The sequence below is a fragment of the Ascaphus truei genome, chromosome 8, assembly GCF_040206685.1.
Source record: "Ascaphus truei isolate aAscTru1 chromosome 8, aAscTru1.hap1, whole genome shotgun sequence".
In the NCBI taxonomy this organism is placed as follows: domain Eukaryota; kingdom Metazoa; phylum Chordata; class Amphibia; order Anura; family Ascaphidae; genus Ascaphus; species Ascaphus truei.
The window spans coordinates 40,022,121-40,041,823 of NC_134490.1; the positions used below are offsets into that span (position 1 = coordinate 40,022,121).

A 19,703-nucleotide genomic window follows, 5' to 3' on the forward strand; every position below is an offset into this window, starting at 1 on the left:
GGTTTATATGTCCAGTACTGCACAATCAGATTGTTGAAAGATTTTAATGTTAAGACTCTTTTCTTCCAGCTGGACACACTGATGAAGAGCACCAGCCTGGGTTCTTCTTACGCTGGGTGCCAAATCATGGGATTCAGGTAACAGATTAACATTGCTACAGTATTTGTCTATCCACTTTGCTGCAAAACCTTAAGAAAACATGAAATAATAAGTTGACCATTACGACATGGATGTTGAAATTATAACATGTCATTATATCATTAATTCCTTCTCCAGTGGCGCAAACAGTGGAAGTGACACCAAAGTTGATGCCATCTGCACTTACACTAACCAGTCAGCATCTCCTGCATTTGACCGAGTGGCTTTCTTCAAGGAGCTGAGCAACAAGACTAATAGTATCACCAAGCTGGACACCTTTTCTATGGATCCAAACAGCCTCTTTGTTAACGGTATGCGAAGGGGTGTACATATTAACTTCTACTACCTGTAAGGGTGATCTCCCCACGCCTCCACCCCGCCATAATGACAGAACTCACCACTTTTTACACCCCACTGGGAGCCCCTCTTTAGGAAATAATTTGCCTCTATAGTCTTGTATGGGATCCCCTTCCTAGGTGTCAACTTTATTTCACGGTAGAGTGGTTAGTTGATTAAGAAATGGTTAATCCAGCCTCCTTCAGCTATTTTTTATAAGTTGGTTGAATCTAGCCACGCACAGACTAGTAACAGAGTCACAAATACAGAGCTCTCTTAGCTAAAAGACAGTTTGGTCATTCTGTAATAACCACATGATGAAGAGAAGGTGAGCTGAGAAATCCCAATAGTGTTTAGTGTAGCAATTATGACAATGTCTTGGAAAAAACTCACATTGACTTTATTTGCTTTTGTTTTTATGTATTTACTAGGATACAATGAAAAGTCAGGAACTACCCCAGCTCCATGTAAGTACTTAGTGATGACAGTAGAGCTGATGCAAACACTGGGTACATGGACACAGCCTACACACACTCTTCCTTTGCCATGTAACAGTTCCCTCTGTTATTTTCATACATCCCTAAAGTATGAATTGATTCACAATAAAAGTAGCTGAACATTTTGGGGTTCAAATGTTTAACTTTTTGTTGTATTTCACAGCTCTACAACTTCTTTAGTGCATGAACTTTACATAAATCTCTATTCTGTAGATTTACATAAACCAGGTTTATAGATACAATCTTCAACTTTCATCTTTACAAGGATAAATTGATGGGTGCTTGATGTATTTGAGAGATTCTCAGTTATCGTCTGCTTTGATTTCAGTTGTGACTTTGACAACTCCACCAGCAACCACAGTTCCAGCAGTTTCCACATTTACATTGAATTTCACCTTGACCAACCTCCAATACACCTCAAACCTCGGGACCCCGAACAGCTCCGAATTCAACAGCACGCGAGTCAATCTGACTAGTTTAGTGAGTGACCAGATGCTTGTTGCTACATTTCTATGTTCTTTACATGACCCCCGCAGTCTGTATAGGATCTTCTCTTCAATAATACTCCATTAAACTTCAATGGGTTCCCCCTTGAAAACACTCAGTTTGGGTTTATATGTCCAGTAGTGCACAATCAGATTGTTGAAAGATTTTAATGTTAAGACTCTTTTCTTCCAGCTGGACACACTGATGAAGAGCACCAGCCTGGGTTCTTCTTACGCTGGGTGCCAAATCATGGGATTCAGGTAACAGATTAACATTGCTACAGTATTTGTCTATCCACTTTGCTGCAAAACCTTAAGAAAACATGAAATAATAAGTTGACAATTACGACATGGATATTGAAATTATAACATGTCATTATATCATTAATTCCTTCTCCAGTGGCGCAAACAATGGAAGTGACACCAAAGTTGATGCCATCTGTACTTACACTAACCAGTCAGCATCTCCTGCATTTGACCGAGTGGCTTTCTTCAAGGAGCTGAGCAACAAGACTAATAGTATCACCAAGCTGGACACCTTTTCTATGGATCCAAACAGCCTCTTTGTTAACGGTAAGCGAAGGGGTGTACATATTAACTTCTACTTCCTGTAAGGGTGTTCTCCCCACGCCTCCACCCCGCCATAATGACAGAACTCACCACTTTTTACACCCCACTGGGAGCCCCTCTTTAGGAAATAATTTGCCTCTATAGTCTTGTATGGGATCCCCTTCCTAGGTGTCAACTTTATTTCACGGTAGAGTGGTTAGTTGATTAAGAAATGGTTAATCCAGCCTCCTTCAGCTATTTTTTATAAGTTGGTTGAATCTAGCCACGCACAGACTAGTAACAGAGTCACAAATACAGAGCTCTCTTAGCTAAAAGACAGTTTGGTCATTCTGTAATAACCACATGATGAAGAGAAGGTGAGCTGAGAAATTCCAATAGTGTTTAGTGTAGCAATTATGACAATGTCTTGGAAAAAACTCACATTGACTTTATTTGCTTTTGTTTTTATGTATTTACTAGGATACAATGAAAAGGCAGGAACTACCCCAGCTCCATGTAAGTACTTAGTGATGACAGTAGAGCTGATGCAAACACTGGGTACATGGACACAGCCTACACACACTCTTCCTTTACCATGTAACAGTTCCCTCTGTTATTTTCATACATCCCTAAAGTATGAATTGATTCACAATAAAAGTAGCTGAACATTTTGGGGTTCAAATGTTTAACTTTTGGTTGTATTTCACAGCTCTACAACTTCTTTAGTGCATGAACTTTACATAAATCTCTATTCTGTAGATTTACATAAACCAGGTATATAGATACAATCTTCAACTTTCATCTTTACAAGGATAAATTGATGGGTGCTTGATATATTTGAGAGATTCTCAGTTATCGTCTGCTTTGATTTCAGTTGTGACTTTGACAACTCCACCAGCAACCACAGTTCCAGCAGTTTCCACATTTACATTGAATTTCACCTTGACCAACCTCCAATACACCTCAAACCTCGGGACCCCGAACAGCTCCGAATTCAACAGCACGCGAGTCAATCTGACTAGTTTAGTGAGTGACCAGATGCTTGTTGCTACATTTCTATGTTCTTTACATGACCCTCTCAGTCTGTATAGGATCTTCTCTTCAATAATACTCCATTAAACTTCAATGGGATCCCCCTTGAAAAACCCCCGGTTTGGGTTTATATGTCCAGTACTGCACAATCAGATTGTTGAAAGATTTTAATGTTAAGACTCTTTTCTTCCAGCTGGACACACTGATGAAGAGCACCAGCCTGGGTTCTTCTTACGCTGGGTGCCAAATCATGGGATTCAGGTAACAGATTAACATTGCTACAGTATTTGTCTATCCACTTTGCTGCAAAACCTTAAGAAAACATGAAATAATAAGTTGACCATTACGACATGGATTTAGAAATTATAACATGTGATTATATCATTAATTCCTTCTCCAGTGCCGCAAACAGTGGAAGTGACACCAAAGTTGATGCCATCTGTACTTACACTAACCAGTCAGCATCTCCTGCATTTGACCGAGTGGCTTTCTTCAAGGAGCTGAGCAACAAGACTAATAGTATCACCAAGCTGGACACCTTTTCTATGGATCCAAACAGCCTCTTTGTTAACGGTAAGCGAAGGGGTGTACATATTAACTTCTACTTCCTGTAAGGGTGTTCTCCCCACGCCTCCACCCCGCCATAATGACAGAACTCACCACTTTTTACACCCCAATGGGAGCCCCTCTTTAGGAAATAATTTGCCTCTATAGTCTTGTATGGGATCCCCTTCCTAGGTGTCAACTTTATTTCACGGTAGAGTGGTTAGTTGATTAAGAAATGGTTAATCCAGCCTCCTTCAACTATTTTTTATAAGTTGGTTGAATCTAGCCACGCACAGACTAGTAACAGAGTCACAAATACAGAGCTCTCTTAGCTAAAAGACAGTTTGGTCATTCTGTAATTACCACATGATGAAGAGAAGGTGAGCTGAGAAATCCCAATAGTGTTTAGTGTAGCAATTATGACAATGTCTTGGAAAAAACTCACATTGACTTTATTTGCTTTTGTTTTTATGTATTTACTAGGATACAATGAAAAGGCAGGAACTACCCCAGCTCCATGTAAGTACTTAGTGATGACAGTAGAGCTGATGCAAACACTGGGTACATGGACACAGCCTACACACACTCTTCCTTTACCATGTAACAATTCCCTCTGTTATTTTCATACATCCCTAAAGTATGAATTGATTCACAATAAAAGTAGCTGAACATTTTGGGGTTCAAATGTTTAACTTTTGGTTGTATTTCACATCTCTACAACTTCTTTAGTGCATGAACTTTACATAAATCTCTATTCTGTAGATTTACATAAACCAGGTTTATAGATACAATCTTCAACTTTCATCTTTACAAGGATAAATTGATGGGTGCTTGATATATTTGAGAGATTCTCAGTTATTGTCTGCTTTGATTTCAGTTGTGACTTTGACAACTCCACCAGCAACCACAGTTCCAGCAGTTTCCACATTTACATTGAATTTCACCTTGACCAACCTCCAATACACCTCAAACCTCGGGACCCCGAACAGCTCCGAATTCAACAGCACGCGAGTCAATCTGACTAGTTTAGTGAGTGACCAGATGCTTGTTGCTACATTTCTATGTTCTTTACATGACCCCCGCAGTCTGTATAGGATCTTCTCTTCAATAATACTCCATTAAACTTCAATGGGATCCCCCTTGAAAACCCCCCGGTTTGGGTTTATATGTCCAGTACTGCACAATCAGATTGTTGAAAGATTTTAATGTTAAGACTCTTTTCTTCCAGCTGGACACACTGATGAAGAGCACCAGCCTGGGTTCTTCTTACGCTGGGTGCCAAATCATGGGATTCAGGTAACAGATTAACATTGCTACAGTATTTGTCTATCCACTTTGCTGCAAAACCTTAAGAAAACATGAAATAATAAGTTGACCATTACGACATGGATTTAGAAATTATAACATGTGATTATATCATTAATTCCTTCTCCAGTGCCGCAAACAGTGGAAGTGACACCAAAGTTGATGTCATCTGTACTTACACTAACCAGTCAGCATCTCCTGCATTTGACCGAGTGGCTTTCTTCAAGGAGCTGAGCAACAAGACTAATAGTATCACCAAGCTGGACACCTTTTCTATGGATCCAAACAGCCTCTTTGTTAACGGTAAGCGAAGGGGTGTACATATTAACTTCTACTTCCTGTAAGGGTGTTCTCCCCACGCCTCCACCCCGCCATAATGACAGAACTCACCACTTTTTACACCCCACTGGGAGCCCCTCTTTAGGAAATAATTTGCCTCTATAGTCTTGTATGGGATCCCCTTCCTAGGTGTCAACTTTATTTCACGGTAGAGTGGTTAGTTGATTAAGAAATGGTTAATCCAGCCTCCTTCAACTATTTTTTATAAGTTGGTTGAATCTAGCCACGCACAGACTAGTAACAGAGTCACAAATACAGAGCTCTCTTAGCTAAAAGACAGTTTGGTCATTCTGTAATTACCACATGATGAAGAGAAGGTGAGCTGAGAAATCCCAATAGTGTTTAGTGTAGCAATTATGACAATGTCTTGGAAAAAACTCACATTGACTTTATTTGCTTTTGTTTTTATGTATTTACTAGGATACAATGAAAAGGCAGGAACTACCCCAGCTCCATGTAAGTACTTAGTGATGACAGTAGAGCTGATGCAAACACTGGGTACATGGACACAGCCTACACACACTCTTCCTTTACCATGTAACAATTCCCTCTGTTATTTTCATACATCCCTAAAGTATGAATTGATTCACAATAAAAGTAGCTGAACATTTTGGGGTTCAAATGTTTAACTTTTGGTTGTATTTCACATCTCTACAACTTCTTTAGTGCATGAACTTTACATAAATCTCTATTCTGTAGATTTACATAAACCAGGTTTATAGATACAATCTTCAACTTTCATCTTTACAAGGATAAATTGATGGGTGCTTGATATATTTGAGAGATTCTCAGTTATTGTCTGCTTTGATTTCAGTTGTGACTTTGACAACTCCACCAGCAACCACAGTTCCAGCAGTTTCCACATTTACATTGAATTTCACCTTGACCAACCTCCAATACACCTCAAACCTCGGGACCCCGAACAGCTCCGAATTCAACAGCACGCGAGTCAATCTGACTAGTTTAGTGAGTGACCAGATGCTTGTTGCTACATTTCTATGTTCTTTACATGACCCCCGCAGTCTGTATAGGATCTTCTCTTCAATAATACTCCATTAAACTTTAATGGGTTCCCCCTTGAAAACACTCAGTTTGGGTTTATATGTCCAGTACTGCACAATCAGATTGTTGAAAGATTTTAATGTTAAGACTCTTTTCTTCCAGCTGGACACACTGATGAAGAGCACCAGCCTGGGTTCTTCTTACGCTGGGTGCCAAATCATGGGATTCAGGTAACAGATTAACATTGCTACAGTATTTGTCTATCCACTTTGCTGCAAAACCTTAAGAAAACATGAAATAATAAGTTGACCATTACGACATGGATATAGAAATTATAACATGTCATTATATCATTAATTCCTTCTCCAGTGGCGCAAACAGTGGAAGTGACACCAAAGTTGATGCCATCTGTACTTACACTAACCAGTCAGCATCTCCTGCATTTGACCGAGTGGCTTTCTTCAAGGAGCTGAGCAACAAGACTAATAGTATCACCAAGCTGGACACCTTTTCTATGGATCCAAACAGCCTCTTTGTTAACGGTAAGTGAAGGGGTGTACATATTAACTTCTACTTCCTGTAAGGGTGATCTCCCCACGCCTCCACCCCGCCATAATGACAGAACTCACCACTTTTTACACCCCACTGGGAGCCCCTCTTTAGGAAATAATTTGCCTCTATAGTCTTGTATGGGATTCCCTTCCTAGGTGTCAACTTTATTTCACGGTAGAGTGGTTAGTTGATTAAGAAATGGTTAATCCAGCCTCCTTCAGCTATTTTTTATAAGTTGGTTGAATCTAGCCACGCACAGACTAGTAACAGAGTCACAAATACAGAGCTCTCTTAGCTAAAAGACAGTTTGGTCATTCTGTAATAACCACATGATGAAGAGAAGGTGAGCTGAGAAATCCCAATAGTGTTTAGTTTAGCAATTATGACAATGTCTTGGAAAAAACTCACATTGACTTTATTTGCTTTTGTTTTTATGTATTTACTAGGATACAATGAAAAGGCAGGAACTACCCCAGCTCCATGTAAGTACTTAGTAATGACAGTAGAGCTGATGCAAACACTGGGTACATGGACACAGCCTACACACACTCTTCCTTTACCATGTAACAATTCCCTCTGTTATTTTCATACATCCCTAAAGTATGAATTGATTCACAATAAAAGTAGCTGAACATTTTGGGGTTCAAATGTTTAACTTTTGGTTGTATTTCACAGCTCTACAACTTCTTTAGTGCATGAACTTTACATAAATCTCTATTCTGTAGATTTACATAAACCAGGTTTATAGATACAATCTTCAACTTTCATCTTTACAAGGATAAATTGATGGGTGCTTGATGTATTTGAGAGATTCTCAGTTATCGTCTGCTTTGATTTCAGTTGTGACTTTGACAACTCCACCAGCAACCACAGTTCCAGCAGTTTCCACATTTACATTGAATTTTACCTTGACCAACCTCCAATACACCTCAAACCTCGGGAACCCGAACAGCTCCGAATTCAACAGCACGCGAGTCAATCTGACTAGTTTAGTGAGTGACCAGATGCTTGTTGCTACATTTCTATGTTCTTTATATGACGACCGCAGTCTGTATAGGATCTTCACTTCAATAATACTCCATTAAACTTCAATGGGTTCCCCCTTGAAAACACTCAGTTTGGGTTTATATGTCCAGTACTGCACAATCAGATTGTTGAAAGATTTTAATGTTAAGACTCTTTTCTTCCAGCTGGACACACTGATGAAGAGCACCAGCCTGGGTTCTTCTTACGCTGGGTGCCAAATCATGGGATTCAGGTAACAGATTAACATTGCTACAGTATTTGTCTATCCACTTTGCTGCAAAACCTTAAGAAAACATGAAATAATAAGTTGACCATTACGACATGGATTTAGAAATTATAACATGTCATTATATCATTAATTCCTTCTCCAGTGGCGCAAACAGTGGAAGTGACACCAAAGTTGATGCCATCTGTACTTACACTAACCAGTCAGCATCTCCTGCATTTGACCGAGTGGCTTTCTTCAAGGAGCTGAGCAACAAGACTAATAGTATCACCAAGCTGGACACCTTTTCTATGGATCCAAACAGCCTCTTTGTTAACGGTAAGCGAAGGGGTGTACATATTAACTTCTACTTCCTGTAAGGGTGATCTCCCCACGCCTCCACCCCGCCATAATGACAGAACTCACCACTTTTTACACCCCACTGGGAGCCCCTCTTTAGGAAATAATTTGCCTCTATAGTCTTGTATGGAATCCCCTTCCTAGGTGTCAACTTTATTTCACGGTAGAGTGGTTAGTTGATTAAGAAATGGTTAATCCAGCCTCCTTCAGCTATTTTTTATAAGTTGGTTGAATCTAGCCACGCACAGACTAGTAACAGAGTCACAAATACAGAGCTCTCTTAGCTAAAAGACAGTTTGGTCATTCTGTAATAACCACATGATGAAGAGAAGGTGAGCTGAGAAATCCCAATAGTGTTTAGTGTAGCAATTATGACAATGTCTTGGAAAAAACTCACATTGACTTTATTTGCTTTTGTTTTTATGTATTTACTAGGATACAATGAAAAGGCAGGAACTACCCCAGCTCCATGTAAGTACTTAGTGATGACAGTAGAGCTGATGCAAACACTGGGTACACGGACACAGCCTACACACACTCTTCCTTTACCATGTAACAGTTCCCTCTGTTATTTTCATACATCCCTAAAGTATGAATTGATTCACAATAAAAGTAGCTGAACATTTTGGGGTTCAAATGTTTAACTTTTGGTTGTATTTCACAGCTCTACAACTTCTTTAGTGCATGAACTTTACATAAATCTCTATTCTGTAGATTTACATAAACCAGGTTTATAGATACAATCTTCAACTTTCATCTTTACAAGGATAAATTGATGGGTGCTTGATGTATTTGAGAGATTCTCAGTTATCGTCTGCTTTGATTTCAGTTGTGACTTTGACAACTCCACCAGCAACCACAGTTCCAGCAGTTTCCACATTTACATTGAATTTCACCTTGACCAACCTCCAATACACCTCAAACCTCGGGAACCCGAACAGCTCCGAATTCAACAGCACGCGAGTCAATCTGACTAGTTTAGTGAGTGACCAGATGCTTGTTGCTACATTTCTATGTTCTTTATATGACGACCGCAGTCTGTATAGGATCTTCACTTCAATAATACTCCATTAAACTTCAATGGGTTCCCCCTTGAAAACACTCAGTTTGGGTTTATATGTCCAGTACTGCACAATCAGATTGTTGAATGATTTTAATGTTAAGACTCTTTTCTTCCAGCTGGACACACTGATGAAGAGCACCAGCCTGGGTTCTTCTTACGCTGGGTGCCAAATCATGGGATTCAGGTAACAGATTAACATTGCTACAGTATCTGTCTATCCACTTTGCTGCAAAACCTTAAGAAAACATGAAATAATAAGTTGACCATTACGACATGGATTTAGAAATTATAACATGTCATTATATCATTAATTCCTTCTCCAGTGGCGCAAACAGTGGAAGTGACACCAAAGTTGATGCCATCTGTACTTACACTAACCAGTCAGCATCTCCTGCATTTGACCGAGTGGCTTTCTTCAAGGAGCTGAGCAACAAGACTAATAGTATCACCAAGCTGGACACCTTTTCTATGGATCCAAACAGCCTCTTTGTTAACGGTAAGCGAAGGGGTGTACATATTAACTTCTACTTCCTGTAAGGGTGATCTCCCCACGCCTCCACCCCGCCATAATGACAGAACTCACCACTTTTTACACCCCACTGGGAGCCCCTCTTTAGGAAATAATTTGCCTCTATAGTCTTGTATGGAATCCCCTTCCTAGGTGTCAACTTTATTTCACGGTAGAGTGGTTAGTTGATTAAGAAATGGTTAATCCAGCCTCCTTCAGCTATTTTTTATAAGTTGGTTGAATCTAGCCACGCACAGACTAGTAACAGAGTCACAAATACAGAGCTCTCTTAGCTAAAAGACAGTTTGGTCATTCTGTAATAACCACATGATGAAGAGAAGGTGAGCTGAGAAATCCCAATAGTGTTTAGTGTAGCAATTATGACAATGTCTTGGAAAAAACTCACATTGACTTTATTTGCTTTTGTTTTTATGTATTTACTAGGATACAATGAAAAGGCAGGAACTACCCCAGCTCCATGTAAGTACTTAGTGATGACAGTAGAGCTGATGCAAACACTGGGTACACGGACACAGCCTACACACACTCTTCCTTTACCATGTAACAGTTCCCTCTGTTATTTTCATACATCCCTAAAGTATGAATTGATTCACAATAAAAGTAGCTGAACATTTTGGGGTTCAAATGTTTAACTTTTGGTTGTATTTCACAGCTCTACAACTTCTTTAGTGCATGAACTTTACATAAATCTCTATTCTGTAGATTTACATAAACCAGGTTTATAGATACAATCTTCAACTTTCATCTTTACAAGGATAAATTGATGGGTGCTTGATGTATTTGAGAGATTCTCAGTTATCGTCTGCTTTGATTTCAGTTGTGACTTTGACAACTCCACCAGCAACCACAGTTCCAGCAGTTTCCACATTTACATTGAATTTCACCTTGACCAACCTCCAATACACCTCAAACCTCGGGAACCCGAACAGCTCCGAATTCAACAGCACGCGAGTCAATCTGACTAGTTTAGTGAGTGACCAGATGCTTGTTGCTACATTTCTATGTTCTTTATATGACGACCGCAGTCTGTATAGGATCTTCTCTTCAATAATACTCCATTAAACTTCAATGGGTTCCCCCTTGAAAACACTCAGTTTGGGTTTATATGTTCAGTACTGCACAATCAGATTGTTGAAAGATTTTAATGTTAAGACTCTTTTCTTCCAGCTGGACACACTGATGAAGAGCACCAGCCTGGGTTCTTCTTACGCTGGGTGCCAAATCATGGGATTCAGGTAACAGATTAACATTGCTACAGTATTTGTCTATCCACTTTGCTGCAAAACCTTAAGAAAACATGAAATAATAAGTTGACCATTACGACATGGATATTGAAATTATAACATGTCATTATATCATTAATTCCTTCTCCAGTGGCGCAAACAGTGGAAGTGACACCAAAGTTGATGCCATCTGTACTTACACTAACCAGTCAGCATCTCCTGCATTTGACCGAGTGGCTTTCTTCAAGGAGCTGAGCAACAAGACTAATAGTATCACCAAGCTGGACACCTTTTCTATGGATCCAAACAGCCTCTTTGTTAACGGTAAGCGAAGGGGTGTACATATTAACTTCTACTTCCTGTAAGAGTGATCTCCCCACGCCTCCACCCCGCCATAATGACAGAACTCACCACTTTTTACACCCCACTGGGAGCCCCTCTTTAGGAAATAATTTGCCTCTATAGTCTTGTATGGAATCCCCTTCCTAGGTGTCAACTTTATTTCACGGTAGAGTTGTTAGTTGATTAAGAAATGGTTAATCCAGCCTCCTTCAGCTATTTTTTATAAGTTGGTTGAATGTAGCCACGCACAGACTAGTAACAGAGTCACAAATACAGAGCTCTCTTAGCTAAAAGACAGTTTGGTCATTCTGTAATAACCACATGATGAAGAGAAGGTGAGCTGAGAAATCCCAATAGTGTTTAGTGTAGCAATTATGACAATGTCTTGGAAAAAAACTCACATTGACTTTATTTGCTTTTGTTTTTATGTATTTACTAGGATACAATGAAAAGGCAGGAACTACCCCAGCTCCATGTAAGTACTTAGTGATGACAGTAGAGCTGATGCAAACACTGGGTACACGGACACAGCCTACACACACTCTTCCTTTACCATGTAACAGTTCCCTCTGTTATTTTCATACATCCCTAAAGTATGAATTGATTCACAATAAAAGTAGCTGAACATTTTGGGGTTCAAATGTTTAACTTTTGGTTGTATTTCACAGCTCTACAACTTCTTTAGTGCATGAACTTTACATAAATCTCTATTCTGTAGATTTACATAAACCAGGTTTATAGATACAATCTTCAACTTTCATCTTTACAAGGATAAATTGATGGGTGCTTGATGTATTTGAGAGATTCTCAGTTATCGTCTGCTTTGATTTCAGTTGTGACTTTGACAACTCCACCAGCAACCACAGTTCCAGCAGTTTCCACATTTACATTGAATTTCACCTTGACCAACCTCCAATACACCTCAAACCTCGGGAACCCGAACAGCTCCGAATTCAACAGCACGCGAGTCAATCTGACTAGTTTAGTGAGTGACCAGATGCTTGTTGCTACATTTCTATGTTCTTTATATGACGACCGCAGTCTGTATAGGATCTTCACTTCAATAATACTCCATTAAACTTCAATGGGTTCCCCCTTGAAAACACTCAGTTTGGGTTTATATGTCCAGTACTGCACAATCAGATTGTTGAAAGATTTTAATGTTAAGACTCTTTTCTTCCAGCTGGACACACTGATGAAGAGCACCAGCCTGGGTTCTTCTTACGCTGGGTGCCAAATCATGGGATTCAGGTAACAGATTAACATTGCTACAGTATTTGTCTATCCACTTTGCTGCAAAACCTTAAGAAAACATGAAATAATAAGTTGACCATTACGACATGGATTTAGAAATTATAACATGTCATTATATCATTAATTCCTTCTCCAGTGGCGCAAACAGTGGAAGTGACACCAAAGTTGATGCCATCTGTACTTACACTAACCAGTCAGCATCTCCTGCATTTGACCGAGTGGCTTTCTTCAAGGAGCTGAGCAACAAGACTAATAGTATCACCAAGCTGGACACCTTTTCTATGGATCCAAACAGCCTCTTTGTTAACGGTAAGCGAAGGGGTGTACATATTAACTTCTACTTCCTGTAAGGGTGATCTCCCCACGCCTCCACCCCGCCATAATGACAGAACTCACCACTTTTTACACCCCACTGGGAGCCCCTCTTTAGGAAATAATTTGCCTCTATAGTCTTGTATGGAATCCCCTTCCTAGGTGTCAACTTTATTTCACGGTAGAGTTGTTAGTTGATTAAGAAATGGTTAATCCAGCCTCCTTCAGCTATTTTTTATAAGTTGGTTGAATGTAGCCACGCACAGACTAGTAACAGAGTCACAAATACAGAGCTCTCTTAGCTAAAAGACAGTTTGGTCATTCTGTAATAACCACATGATGAAGAGAAGGTGAGCTGAGAAATCCCAATAGTGTTTAGTGTAGCAATTATGACAATGTCTTGGAAAAAAACTCACATTGACTTTATTTGCTTTTGTTTTTATGTATTTACTAGGATACAATGAAAAGGCAGGAACTACCCCAGCTCCATGTAAGTACTTAGTGATGACAGTAGAGCTGATGCAAACACTGGGTACACGGACACAGCCTACACACACTCTTCCTTTACCATGTAACAGTTCCCTCTGTTATTTTCATACATCCCTAAAGTATGAATTGATTCACAATAAAAGTAGCTGAACATTTTGGGGTTCAAATGTTTAACTTTTGGTTGTATTTCACAGCTCTACAACTTCTTTAGTGCATGAACTTTACATAAATCTCTATTCTGTAGATTTACATAAACCAGGTTTATAGATACAATCTTCAACTTTCATCTTTACAAGGATAAATTGATGGGTGCTTGATGTATTTGAGAGATTCTCAGTTATCGTCTGCTTTGATTTCAGTTGTGACTTTGACAACTCCACCAGCAACCACAGTTCCAGCAGTTTCCACATTTACATTGAATTTCACCTTGACCAACCTCCAATACACCTCAAACCTCGGGAACCCGAACAGCTCCGAATTCAACAGCACGCGAGTCAATCTGACTAGTTTAGTGAGTGACCAGATGCTTGTTGCTACATTTCTATGTTCTTTATATGACGACCGCAGTCTGTATAGGATCTTCACTTCAATAATACTCCATTAAACTTCAATGGGTTCCCCCTTGAAAACACTCAGTTTGGGTTTATATGTCCAGTACTGCACAATCAGATTGTTGAAAGATTTTAATGTTAAGACTCTTTTCTTCCAGCTGGACACACTGATGAAGAGCACCAGCCTGGGTTCTTCTTACGCTGGGTGCCAAATCATGGGATTCAGGTAACAGATTAACATTGCTACAGTATTTGTCTATCCACTTTGCTGCAAAACCTTAAGAAAACATGAAATAATAAGTTGACCATTACGACATGGATTTAGAAATTATAACATGTCATTATATCATTAATTCCTTCTCCAGTGGCGCAAACAGTGGAAGTGACACCAAAGTTGATGCCATCTGTACTTACACTAACCAGTCAGCATCTCCTGCATTTGACCGAGTGGCTTTCTTCAAGGAGCTGAGCAACAAGACTAATAGTATCACCAAGCTGGACACCTTTTCTATGGATCCAAACAGCCTCTTTGTTAACGGTAAGCGAAGGGGTGTACATATTAACTTCTACTTCCTGTAAGGGTGATCTCCCCACGCCTCCACCCCGCCATAATGACAGAACTCACCACTTTTTACACCCCACTGGGAGCCCCTCTTTAGGAAATAATTTGCCTCTATAGTCTTGTATGGAATCCCCTTCCTAGGTGTCAACTTTATTTCACGGTAGAGTGGTTAGTTGATTAAGAAATGGTTAATCCAGCCTCCTTCAGCTATTTTTTATAAGTTGGTTGAATCTAGCCACGCACAGACTAGTAACAGAGTCACAAATACAGAGCTCTCTTAGCTAAAAGACAGTTTGGTCATTCTGTAATAACCACATGATGAAGAGAAGGTGAGCTGAGAAATCCCAATAGTGTTTAGTGTAGCAATTATGACAATGTCTTGGAAAAAACTCACATTGACTTTATTTGCTTTTGTTTTAATGTATTTACTAGGATACAATGAAAAGGCAGGAACTACCCCAGCTCCATGTAAGTACTTAGTGATGACAGTAGAGCTGATGCAAACACTGGGTACACGGACACAGCCTACACACACTCTTCCTTTACCATGTAACAGTTCCCTCTGTTATTTTCATACATCCCTAAAGTATGAATTGATTCACAATAAAAGTAGCTGAACATTTTGGGGTTCAAATGTTTAACTTTTGGTTGTATTTCACAGCTCTACAACTTCTTTAGTGCATGAACTTTACATAAATCTCTATTCTGTAGATTTACATAAACCAGGTTTATAGATACAATCTTCAACTTTCATCTTTACAAGGATAAATTGATGGGTGCTTGATGTATTTGAGAGATTCTCAGTTATCGTCTGCTTTGATTTCAGTTGTGACTTTGACAACTCCACCAGCAACCACAGTTCCAGCAGTTTCCACATTTACATTGAATTTCACCTTGACCAACCTCCAATACACCTCAAACCTCGGGAACCCGAACAGCTCCGAATTCAACAGCACGCGAGTCAATCTGACTAGTTTAGTGAGTGACCAGATGCTTGTTGCTACATTTCTATGTTCTTTATATGACGACCGCAGTCTGTATAGGATCTTCTCTTCAATAATACTCCATTAAACTTCAATGGGTTCCCCCTTGAAAACACTCAGTTTGGGTTTATATGTTCAGTACTGCACAATCAGATTGTTGAAAGATTTTAATGTTAAGACTCTTTTCTTCCAGCTGGACACACTGATGAAGAGCACCAGCCTGGGTTCTTCTTACGCTGGGTGCCAAATCATGGGATTCAGGTAACAGATTAACATTGCTACAGTATTTGTCTATCCACTTTGCTGCAAAACCTTAAGAAAACATGAAATAATAAGTTGACCATTACGACATGGATATTGAAATTATAACATGTCATTATATCATTAATTCCTTCTCCAGTGGCGCAAACAGTGGAAGTGACACCAAAGTTGATGCCATCTGTACTTACACTAACCAGTCAGCATCTCCTGCATTTGACCGAGTGGCTTTCTTCAAGGAGCTGAGCAACAAGACTAATAGTATCACCAAGCTGGACACCTTTTCTATGGATCCAAACAGCCTCTTTGTTAACGGTAAGCGAAGGGGTGTACATATTAACTTCTACTTCCTGTAAGGGTGATCTCCCCACGCCTCCACCCCGCCATAATGACAGAACTCACCACTTTTTACACCCCACTGGGAGCCCCTCTTTAGGAAATAATTTGCCTCTATAGTCTTGTATGGAATCCCCTTCCTAGGTGTCAACTTTATTTCACGGTAGAGTTGTTAGTTGATTAAGAAATGGTTAATCCAGCCTCCTTCAGCTATTTTTTATAAGTTGGTTGAATCTAGCCACGCACAGACTAGTAACAGAGTCACAAATACAGAGCTCTCTTAGCTAAAAGACAGTTTGGTCATTCTGTAATAACCACATGATGAAGAGAAGGTGAGCTGAGAAATCCCAATAGTGTTTAGTGTAGCAATTATGACAATGTCTTGGAAAAAAACTCACATTGACTTTATTTGCTTTTGTTTTTATGTATTTACTAGGATACAATGAAAAGGCAGGAACTACCCCAGCTCCATGTAAGTACTTAGTGATGACAGTAGAGCTGATGCAAACACTGGGTACACGGACACAGCCTACACACACTCTTCCTTTACCATGTAACAGTTCCCTCTGTTATTTTCATACATCCCTAAAGTATGAATTGATTCACAATAAAAGTAGCTGAACATTTTGGGGTTCAAATGTTTAACTTTTGGTTGTATTTCACAGCTCTACAACTTCTTTAGTGCATGAACTTTACATAAATCTCTATTCTGTAGATTTACATAAACCAGGTTTATAGATACAATCTTCAACTTTCATCTTTACAAGGATAAATTGATGGGTGCTAGATGTATTTGAGAGATTCTCAGTTATCGTCTGCTTTGATTTCAGTTGTGACTTTGACAACTCCACCAGCAACCACAGTTCCAGCAGTTTCCACATTTACATTGAATTTCACCTTGACCAACCTCCAATACACCTCAAACCTCGGGACCCCGAACAGCTCCGAATTCAACAGCACGCGAGTCAATCTGACTAGTTTAGTGAGTGACCAGATGCTTGTTGCTACATTTCTATGTTCTTTATATGACCCCCGCAGTCTGTATAGGATCTTCTCTTCAATAATACTCCATTAAACTTCAATGGGTTCCCCCTTGAAAACACTCAGTTTGGGTTTATATGTCCAGTACTGCACAATCAGATTGTTGAAAGATTTTAATGTTAAGACTCTTTTCTTCCAGCTGGACACACTGATGAAGAGCACCAGCCTGGGTTCTTCTTACGCTGGGTGCCAAATCATGGGATTCAGGTAACAGATTAACATTGCTACAGTATTTGTCTATCCACTTTGCTGAAAAACCTTAAGAAAACATGAAATAATAAGTTGAACATTACGACATGGATATAGAAATTATAACATGTCATTATATCATTAATTCCTTCACCAGTGGCGCAAACAGTGGAAGTGACACCAAAGTTGATGCCATCTGTACTTACACTAACCAGTCAGCATCTCCTGCATTTGACCGAGTGGCTTTCTTCAAGGAGCTGAGCAACAAGACTAATAGTATCACCAAGCTGGACACCTTTTCTATGGATCCAAACAGCCTCTTTGTTAACGGTAAGCGAAGGGGTGTACATATTAACTTCTACTTCCTGTAAGGGTGTTCTCCCCACGCCTCCACCCCGCCATAATGACAGAGCTCACCACTTTTTACACCCCACTGGGAGCCCCTCTTTAGGAAATAATTTGCCTCTATAGTCTTGTATGGGATCCCCTTCCTAGGTGTCAACTTTATTTCACGGTAGAGTGGTTAGTTGATTAAGAAATGGTTAATCCAGCCTCCTTCAACTATTTTTTATAAATTGGTTGAATCTAGCCACGCACAGACTAGTAACAGAGTCACAAATACAGAGCTCTCTTAGCTAAAAGACAGTTTGGTCATTCTGTAATAACCACATGATGAAGAGAAGGTGAGCTGAGAAATCCCAATAGTGTTTAGTGTAGCAATTATGACAATGTCTTGGAAAAAACTCACATTGACTTTATTTGCTTTTGTTTTTATGTATTTACTAGGATACAATGAAAAGGCAGGAACTACCCCAGCTCCATGTAAGTACTTAGTGATGACAGTAGAGCTGATGCAAACACTGGGTACATGGACACAGCCTACACACACTCTTCCTTTACCATGCCCTCTGTTATTTTCATACATCCCTAAAGTATGAATTGATTCACAATAAAAGTAGCTGAACATTTTGGGGTTCAAATGTTTAACTTTTGGTTGTATTTCACAGCTCTACAACTTCTTTAGTGCATGAACTTTACATAAATCTCTATTCTGTAGATTTACATAAACCAGGTTTATAGATACAATCTTCAACTTTCATCTTTACAAGGATAAATTGATGGGTGCTTGATATATTTGAGAGATTCTCAGTTATTGTCTGCTTTGATTTCAGTTGTGACTTTGACAACTCCACCAGCAACCACAGTTCCAGCAGTTTCCACATTTACATTGAATTTCACCTTGACCAACCTCCAATACACCTCAAACCTCGGGACCCCGAACAGCTCCGAATTCAACAGCACGCGAGTCAATCTGACTAGTTTAGTGAGTGACCATATGCTTGTGGCTACATTTCTATGTTCTTTACATGACCCCCACAGTCTGTATAGGATCTTCTCTTCAATAATACTCCATTAAACTTCAATGGGTTCCCCCTTGAAAACACCCAGTTTGGGTTTATATGTCCAGTACTGCACAATCAGATTGTTGAAAGATTTTAATGTTAAGACTCTTTTCTTCCAGCTGGACACACTGATGAAGAGCACCAGCCTGGGTTCTTCTTTCGCTGGGTGCCAAATCATGGGATTCAGGTAACAGATTAACATTGCTACAGTATTTGTCTATCCACTTTGCTGCAAAACCTTAAGAAAACATGAAATAATAAGTTGACCATTACAACATGGATATTGAAATTATAACATGTCATTATATCATTAATTCCTTCTCCAGTGGCGCAAACAGTGGAAGTGACACCAAAGTTGATGCCATCTGTACTTACACTAACCAGTCAGCATCTCCTGCATTTGACCGAGTGGCTTTCTTCAAGGAGCTGAGCAACAAGACTAATAGTATCACCAAGCTGGACACCTTTTCTATGGATCCAAACAGCCTCTTTGTTAACGGTAAGCGAAGGGGTGTACATATTAACTTCTACTTCCTGTAAGGGTGTTCTCCCCACGCCTCCACCCCGCCATAATGACAGAACTCACCACTTTTTACATCCCACTGGGAGCCCCTCCTTAGGAAATAATTTGCCTCTATAGTCTTGTATGGGATCCCCTTCCTAGGTGTCAACTTTATTTCACGGTAGAGTGGTTAGTTGATTAAGAAATGGTTAATCCAGCCTCCTTCAACTATTTTTTATAAGTTGGTTGAATCTAGCCACGCACAGACTAGTAACAGAGTCACAAATATAGAGC

At 39.6% G+C, this 19,703-nt stretch overlaps 1 protein-coding gene across 1 annotated transcript in view; it reads left to right on the forward strand.

The window, feature by feature from the left end:
- MUC16 (mucin 16, cell surface associated) overlaps nt 1–19,703 on the forward strand; it is a 185,277-nt gene that overhangs the window by 124,148 nt on the left and 41,426 nt on the right. The window contains exons 17-43 of the mRNA XM_075613035.1: nt 70–137; nt 277–449; nt 906–941; nt 1,300–1,451; nt 1,650–1,717; nt 1,857–2,029; nt 2,820–3,086; nt 3,398–3,610; nt 5,648–5,683; nt 6,535–6,771; nt 7,592–7,828; nt 8,139–8,390; nt 9,145–9,408; nt 9,719–9,970; nt 10,725–10,988; nt 11,275–11,511; nt 12,303–12,569; nt 12,856–13,131; nt 13,887–14,150; nt 14,437–14,712; nt 15,467–15,730; nt 16,017–16,292; nt 17,105–17,256; nt 17,455–17,522; nt 17,662–17,834; nt 18,617–18,883; nt 19,170–19,406. Of these exons, the coding sequence (XP_075469150.1) occupies nt 70–137; nt 277–449; nt 906–941; nt 1,300–1,451; nt 1,650–1,717; nt 1,857–2,029; nt 2,820–3,086; nt 3,398–3,610; nt 5,648–5,683; nt 6,535–6,771; nt 7,592–7,828; nt 8,139–8,390; nt 9,145–9,408; nt 9,719–9,970; nt 10,725–10,988; nt 11,275–11,511; nt 12,303–12,569; nt 12,856–13,131; nt 13,887–14,150; nt 14,437–14,712; nt 15,467–15,730; nt 16,017–16,292; nt 17,105–17,256; nt 17,455–17,522; nt 17,662–17,834; nt 18,617–18,883; nt 19,170–19,406 (5,449 nt within the window). The remainder of the gene's footprint in view (nt 1–69; nt 138–276; nt 450–905; nt 942–1,299; nt 1,452–1,649; nt 1,718–1,856; nt 2,030–2,819; nt 3,087–3,397; nt 3,611–5,647; nt 5,684–6,534; nt 6,772–7,591; nt 7,829–8,138; nt 8,391–9,144; nt 9,409–9,718; nt 9,971–10,724; nt 10,989–11,274; nt 11,512–12,302; nt 12,570–12,855; nt 13,132–13,886; nt 14,151–14,436; nt 14,713–15,466; nt 15,731–16,016; nt 16,293–17,104; nt 17,257–17,454; nt 17,523–17,661; nt 17,835–18,616; nt 18,884–19,169; nt 19,407–19,703) is intronic.